General features: G+C 54.4%; 1 protein-coding gene across 1 annotated transcript in view; it reads right to left on the bottom strand.

Moving 5' to 3' along the window:
• Positions 1–6028, bottom strand: part of LOC104500531 (protein AF-17-like) — a gene marked incomplete at both ends in the record, with an annotated part of 7862 nt that extends 1834 nt beyond the window's left edge. Inside the window, 4 exons of the mRNA XM_010144191.1 lie at positions 425–528; positions 933–1042; positions 1160–1214; positions 5949–6028. Coding sequence (XP_010142493.1) covers positions 425–528; positions 933–1042; positions 1160–1214; positions 5949–6028 — 349 coding nt within the window. The remainder of the gene's footprint in view (positions 1–424; positions 529–932; positions 1043–1159; positions 1215–5948) is intronic.
• Positions 6029–7441: the final 1413 nt, after the last annotated feature.

Raw genomic sequence — 7441 nt, 5'->3', positions numbered from 1 at the left:
CTATAACAATTCCAGCAAAAGCCCCCTCACGAGCCAGGCACCCAGGAGAAGCCGGGAATCTCCCCGCTCGGTGACAGGAGTGTTGTCTTCGGGCTGTGGGGGTACCCGAGGATATCGGCCCTAAAAATCCCATCGCCTAGATGATACTCTGCGTGTGCTCTGCTGGAGAAGGAACATTCCTGCCTCGTGACTCATCTCGCCTCTTCTTGGCTTCCACACAGTCTTAGGGGAATCCCCAGCCCTCGTCCTCAGCGGGGCAGGCTCCCTGGTGAAACCTCAGCCCTCGGGAAGTTCCCCTCGAGAACCGAGCACAGCGGCGATACCCCTCACTCAAAACACACCCGCAGCTGCCGTCCAGCGCGGCCCCAGAGCCGCAGCAGCAAAACCCGGCGCTGCTCTTGGGGCGACGCTGCGGGGAACTCACCAGGTGACGTGGAAAGCTTGCCGGCAGCCGTGCCGGTTACAGGCCATGCACGCCCCAGAGGCTGCCTTGCTCTCCCTGCCCTGCTCTTCACAGATGTAGCAGGTCTGGAAAAAAATAACAACAGGGAAAGTGCTCACTGGAAGAGGCAGCTAAAATGTCTCCTTCACTCTTGTTGTCACCCAGGAGGCAAAGCCTTCAAGAATTCGTAACTCTGTCCAGTCATCTCTCTCCCATGACAACAGCTCTGGGTTAGTTCTTGCGCACAAAACTCACGCACCTTCTTGTCCTCCCCAAAAAAACAGATCAAAATACGGAGTAACCACCAGACAACTCCGAGGCAGGGACTGCAGAGCTGGGGCAGAGAGAAATGCAGGACCAAGGAGTTGTTTGCAAGAAGAGGGATTTGTTTTGCTAGTTATTGTTAAAGGAATCCGAGTACCTGGAAATTAAAATAAATAAGATGACCCCAGAAAGCCAAGGTGGGCAGCAGAGAACGAGCTGGGCTTACCTTGTTGAAGCGGTCGTGGGGGACGTACTGCAGGACGATGGGCTCCATGGTGAGCACGTTGGCAAACTGCACCTCTGGGATGTACAAAGCGCAGACGACATGGGCCCACCCTGGGGAGGCAAACACCTTCTGGTGACAAAGGCTCAGAAAGGAAGGATTTTGTGCCCGGGCGGGCTGCCGAGTCCCCGGGGCTCTGTGTGACACCGGCTCAGCGCAGAAGGACTCACCTCCGTTGTCGGTCCGTTTCAGGGCTCCATCTTTGTGGGGACACAGTTCACATCTCTTGAAAATAAGCAGAAACAACAAGTTTAATCTAACTTCCAGAAAAGAGACGACTCATTTACAGCGTGGTTATGAAAGCCGGGGCCGCTTTCACGGGGAGGAAGTGGAAGAAGGGCTGGGAGTGGTTTGGGTGCGAGAAGGTGCTCTGACACATCTCGACATCGTCCCATCTGACGGGGGACGTATTTAAAGGTTCAGCCCAAGAGCCACAGGGCTACAAGCGAACCTTGACTTTCACAGGGCATTTTAAAAAAAACTTTTAGACTTTGTGGTTGGGGAGTAAAACTGAAAACCATGACTCAGAGAGCAGGAGGCGACGAAGAGAAGCCATTATCTATCTTTGACTCTCCTTCCTTCCTTCTCTCTTTCTCTGGTGATATTTTTTCCAGTCTCATGAGAGGCGGGTGAGGCTGTTGTGACATTTCTGCTGTCGGGGTGTAGGGGGCCGTGGTGAACCCGGTCCCAGTGGCCAGGACTGGTTGGGTGGGCACCCTGCTTCCCTCCAAGCCCAGCCTCGGGGGTGGCTGAGGCGTGATGGAGAGGGCATGAGGGGAGTGTTGGTGCCAGGAAGTCCCAGCTGCTCGGGAGAGTGGAGGAAGCTCCCTCAGCACCATCATGCTGGGCAAGAGGCCATAGGCACAGCACCATGACGGGCTGTGAGGGACTGGAGTGATGCGAGGGGACAGTCTGGCCAGGCGGGACGGCGAGAGCCAGCGGAACCCAGTGCCACCGCTCTCAGCACCACTCTCTTACACTCATTTGTCCCACCTCACTAATTGCAGCCCTGCCCAACCCATCCCCTCAAGGGCTCTTCCCCTGCCATAACGCCCTTCCGAAGCATTGGGGGAAGGTGGGGCGGTTTCGGGCCACATTGACACGCATGGGGGAACACGCTGCCAGCCCTGCGAGCTCCTCCCAGGCCGAGCTGCCCAAAAAGGGTCACTGTTTTCTCGGCATCACGCTGGGGTGATTTCTATGTGCTTTTGAAGACCCTGAAAACCTGTAAGGCACAAACCTTCTCCTTCCCTCGTAGAAACGTCTGATTCATTAAAAAAGCAGAACAAACCAAAACAAACCCCCTGTTTTTCTGTGAAAAACATGCTTTGTCAGGAAGTTTTGAAATGAGGCACGTGGCGTCAAAGTGAGATGCTGGGCTGTGTCGCGATGAGTGTGCAGGACCCGGCGCTCTCCCCGGCCCGTGCTTCGCTGCGATTGCTCGGCTCGGGCGAGCGTAACGGGGCAGGTGCTCCACACTGCCACAAACACCAACGGACTGGGCAGTAACTGGCCATGAGCAAAAGCCTCTGAGTGGTCCTGGAGGACCTTCCACCAAGATGGATTTCCTCAGGCAAGGCTTCCTCTGCTCAGGTTTGACCTCCTGGAGCCAGGCACAAGAAATAGGATTGCAGTGCAATGGGCAGAGGGAGGCTCAGCCCCGTCCTCCAGTGCTTTTGTGGGAGTCAGGTGTGCGGGGCTGTCAGACGGCACCTTTGGCAGGCACGAAATCGCTGTGGTAACGTACAGATAAGAGAGGAGGGGACAAAGACCAGCGCCTGTCTCGCTTTCCCCACACCCCAGTTTGCAATAGGGGTGGGTGACCCCAGAGATGTTTCTCGCTCTCCCGGTCAGGTCGGGGCTGCCAGCGGGCTGGAGCGCTGCTCCCACCGTTACTCTGGAAAGCCCAGCCGAGCCAAGACAGAAAAAGAACTGGGTTAACGGAGACACTGTAATAAGAAATTTGCACTTGAAAAGGCCGCTGGCTCTCCCCTCCACCCCTCAGATCAAAGCGGCTCTCCCACCACGCGATTAGCAAAGCTCTGATTGTAACAAGAGGGGTTAACATCTCCATCGGCCCCACACAAGACTTTTAATAGCGCTGCCTCGAGATGACAGCTAAAGCCTTCACATGATCCTCACATGAGTGCCCTCCGGCCATCACACTCGCTTCCCAGACAATTTGATTACAAAGTGGATGGGCTTTCCCTCGCTTACTGTAAGCCCAAGAGCGGCCGCAGCATCCTTCGGGGACCCAGCCCCTGGGCAGGGGTCACGGCAGGGATTAGTGCTACCTCTGCCTTTGATCCGACCTGCGGGGCCGAGCAATCTCCGGGGTTTTTATTTCAACTCTGGGAAAACAGCAGAGTTTGGTGGATTCAACCCGGGTTGCAATGGGTAAGGTTAGAGCTCCGGAGACCCTGGGCCCTCTAACTCCGGCATCTATCACCAAGCGACTGAGTTCCAGCTCCTGAGCGCGCTCTCCAAAGCTGAAGCAGGGACAGAGCCCACCTCTCCAAAGGAGAGAGACAGAAATCAGGAGAATTCTGGTTTAAAGCTCTCACTGTGGAGTGCAGCATCCTCCCTGCCCCTGTATCTCATTTTTGAAGTGAAAGTGTAAATATTTATCCACTAATATGTTTGTTATGGACAAAGCTTGTAAGTGGCTTTAAGGTTCTTCTAGGAAGGCAGATGTGGGAAGAAAAACATTGTTGTTTTTCAAAGGAACTTGCCACACAGTCATTATGAAAGAAATACAAATACCCATTCCCCCTGCTGCTGTTGTCAGTGTGTTCTGCGCTCCAGCAGCAGCATCTCTCCTCCAAGACCCTCAGGGCAGAGTCTGCGGGCTGGTGAGGGCTGTTTTCCAGCTGGAGGAAGCCAGGCATGGAGAAGTGCACTGAAACCTCAGGGCAGAGGGACCTCTCTGGACCACAGAGCCCAAACCCACGGTGGTTTCGTAGCAGATCTTGTAGGACCTGACTCATTTCCCTTGCTCTGATCATGCCGCTCTCTACATCAAAGCACCAGATTCTTTTTAAGCATTTACCCATCTGCGTGTCTGTTGCTATGACTGCCGGTGTTTAACTGAAGAGGTGAGGGATGAAGAGAGGAAATCATCCCCAGCTCTGCTTAGGAAGGGAGATCATCACTGCTCAGCTGTTACAGCAGCAGCGCTGAGTGCTGCGGGACTGAGCGGCACGACCGGAGCCTGCCGCGCGCTGGCTAACAGGTTTCACCCAGGGTGAGTTAAACAAGCCACCGCCGGCCGGCGAATACCCATCTGCGTGTCTGTTGCTATGACTGCCGGTGTTTAACTGAAGAGGTGAGGGATGAAGAGAGGAAATCATCCCCAGCTCTGCTTAGGAAGGGAGATCATCACTGCTCAGCTGTTACAGCAGCAGCGCTGAGTGCTGCGGGACTGAGCGGCACGACCGGAGCCTGCCGCGCGCTGGCTAACAGGTTTCACCCAGGGTGAGTTAAACAAGCCACCGCCGGCAGGGGAATTGTTCTCTTCATTCCTCGGAGGCAGTTTGAAGTGTGCAATGCGCAAGCGAGGAGTTACAGCCCTTGCAGCCAGCACAGGTGAGGAGGACTCGGGTGCCCACGAGTTACCGCAGCTAACGCTGGATTGCAGCTAACGCTGAGGAGCTGCTCTTGCCTGCGCAGGTGGGAGAGCTGGGGAAAGGCAGCCCGTGAAATCCAGATTCCTTTCTTTGCTGCGGAACTATCTGCAGGATGTAAAACCACTCGCTCGATCTTTGCTGCAGCGCACATCAAAGCAGCATCTTACAATGGGGCAAGGGCTCAGGTCTGACAGTCTGGTCTGGTTTACACTTCCAGCGAGGAACGAGTTAATGCCATGTCAAAAGGGTGCTGCAGACACCCAGTTCCCCAGCCCCTCATCTTTGCCGAGCTCCTCGCCCATCCGTGAAGCAGAGTAAACTCATGCCCGGCAGAGACGGAGCCCGCTGTGTGCTCAGGTCTGCACCGCTCCGCAGACCCCGAGGTCACCTCCATCAGCCTCGCTGCCCGCACCCTTCAGAGAACGCTCGGCTAAACCAGCTCCGGAGGCAGCGCGGGCATGAACCCACGTCGTTTGTGCTGAGCAAGGCCTTCGGTATTTCAGGAGAGCCAAAGTTTAATTTAACTCCAGCTCTAAGAGAGCGGAGCAGGGAAGCTATCATGGATTTACCGTTCAGCAACAGCAGCATCCGCGGCACAACCACCATCAAAGATTTACACCCGGCAGTGGGCCGGCGCGGCCGTGTCTGATACGGGCTCACATGGGAAGGTCTTGTGGAGGAGCTGGCGTGCTGCAGACTCACAGCTTTACTGCACAAATAACTTTGCCACATAGACAGACCTAAGAGGCAGCCTTGGCCTGATTGTTTCCACTCTCCCGCCTCACCGGGAAATGCCAGAATTAATTAAGACCATTTGTAACGTGTTCTATGCTACTAGAGTGCTACTTAGAAACTGAACCCTGATCCAGCTTCCTGTCATTTTCTCTGCCCTTTTACAAACACAGAAGACTTTATGCTGGAAGCTGTTGCTGCAAGATCTGAAGGTGATTCCAGCCTCTCAGTCAGCAGCAGCAGCTCAGGTGATGCCGACTTCCCTCCACTCCAAAACTTCCTGAGGAGTTGAACAGAACCGAGGGAAACCACCTTTTAGAAGAGTGCCGTTAATTGTTTAGAAGATTGAGGTCTCTAGACTCAAAAATTTTGTCATTGGTCCCTCGCTTAGAAGCGCCTCTGGGAGCATCGCCATCAGAACGGCTAACGGCTCTGGGTAAAACGCAGCTCCCGTTAGTCCTGTGCTGTGAACAGGAGGCAGCAGAGCTGGGATTACACTCGCAGTCATGCTGACACGCCGGGCTCTGTCCCTTTGCCAGGAGACCTCGCTGCTCCCAGCAGCCGCCTAGTTTAGGGAAGGTACAGCGCGCCCCGTACTCACCACCCGGGCGGCTCTCTCTTGAGATTCACATTTCCGACAGAACCAGGGGCCGGTGGGAACCTGCACGATCCCATAGCAAGCTGGAGGAGAAGCACAGAGAGTTCGTTAAACTGTCTTTAAAACAACTGTTTAATTTCTCAGGTGTATCTAAAAGTTTGTCAGAGCTGTTATCGGTCAGAGATAGGTGTCAAAGCCAAAAATTTCATCTAGGCCCCTTTCTAGTTTCCACATCCAGCACCAGCAGACAGCAAGAGGTCCGGTGTTTATCCAAGCCTGCAAATACCTCACACCCAGTATAAAAATTCCCATGAAAATCTGGCCTAAGTGGGAATCAAGTGCTTCGTCATCTGCGTCTCACTCTGGTCTAGCGAACACAAATAGAGCAATTTCTTCCCCCTCACTGTTTCAGGTGTCACTGGTGATCTAAAGTACGAATCAGGTGGCTGTGAGGCAGCTTAACCCCAGCGAGGACTAAGACAAAACCTCAGCATCATGAAGGAAATCATGTCAGTGAGAATTCAGACAGACACCAGGCGAAACTCCCCCAGGTCCCGCACACCCCCAGGGCCGTCAGGCCCATCCAGCAGCAGCCAAGATCCAGCACATTCCCAAGAGGACCAAATTCAGGCTTTTCAGGACTTCTCCTGGGGACAGCTTTGGGGTTAGGACAAGCCTCCAGCTGAGAACCCAACAACGCTGCTGCTTTTACCCAGCTGCATCACGCGTCCCTCCTCCTTCCCGCACCGCTACTGATGCTCTCAGGGTCTCCTCTGCAAGACACAGCTCCCGCTTCTTTAAAATCCCCATCTCCAGTGGGGCAGCATAGCTGGAAGTCTGTTCACCTCTGGTGACCTTCTCTCTCTAACCATCCAAGGATGGTCTTTGGGAGTCCCCAAGGAAGCGTCTCTCACCCTGAAAGGGCTCTTGAGCCACCGTGCAGGTGGGTTTAAAGCAACAGAGGCTGGTAAAGACAGCGGAAGGAGCAAGGCTACACATCTCAGACAGGGGCATAGGAGTCTCCACGGAAGGAACAAATTACATCTTCCTTATTCCACCTTCAAACACGAACTGGCGGCTGGAATGGAATCCCAGTCACTCGAGACGTTAGAAACTAGGTTGGACAAAGCCTCTGAAAATACCCTGCTGGAAGCAATCCTGTAGCGTTCCCTTGGGGATGGGTCAGGCTCGGCCCGCGATAGGTTCTCCCCATCGCTCTGATGTCTACTTTCCACATCAGCCAGGAAAACGAACGCAGTCAGAGAGTTAGTCAGAAGGCGCTGACTGCACGAGGAGCCAGGGCACACACAGAAGAAAACAGAAGCTACATGAAAGCGGTGGCAGAGGAGCCGCCTTGGGTCCATCTTTAGCAGCGGGCTGAGGGCCAAAAGCAAGCGCTCAGCTGGAGCCAGCGCGAGCTTCTGTGCCCGCTGCTTCAGAAAGGAAGACAACAAGGAAGACAACAAGGAAGAGAACAAGAGAAAATGCAGAACATA

Source organism: Buceros rhinoceros, unplaced genomic scaffold (assembly GCF_000710305.1).
Source record: "Buceros rhinoceros silvestris isolate BGI_N320 unplaced genomic scaffold, ASM71030v1 scaffold24839, whole genome shotgun sequence".
NCBI lineage: Eukaryota > Metazoa > Chordata > Aves > Bucerotiformes > Bucerotidae > Buceros > Buceros rhinoceros.
Note: the sequence above shows the minus strand (reverse complement) of the source record. Positions and strands in the feature narration are given on the sequence as shown.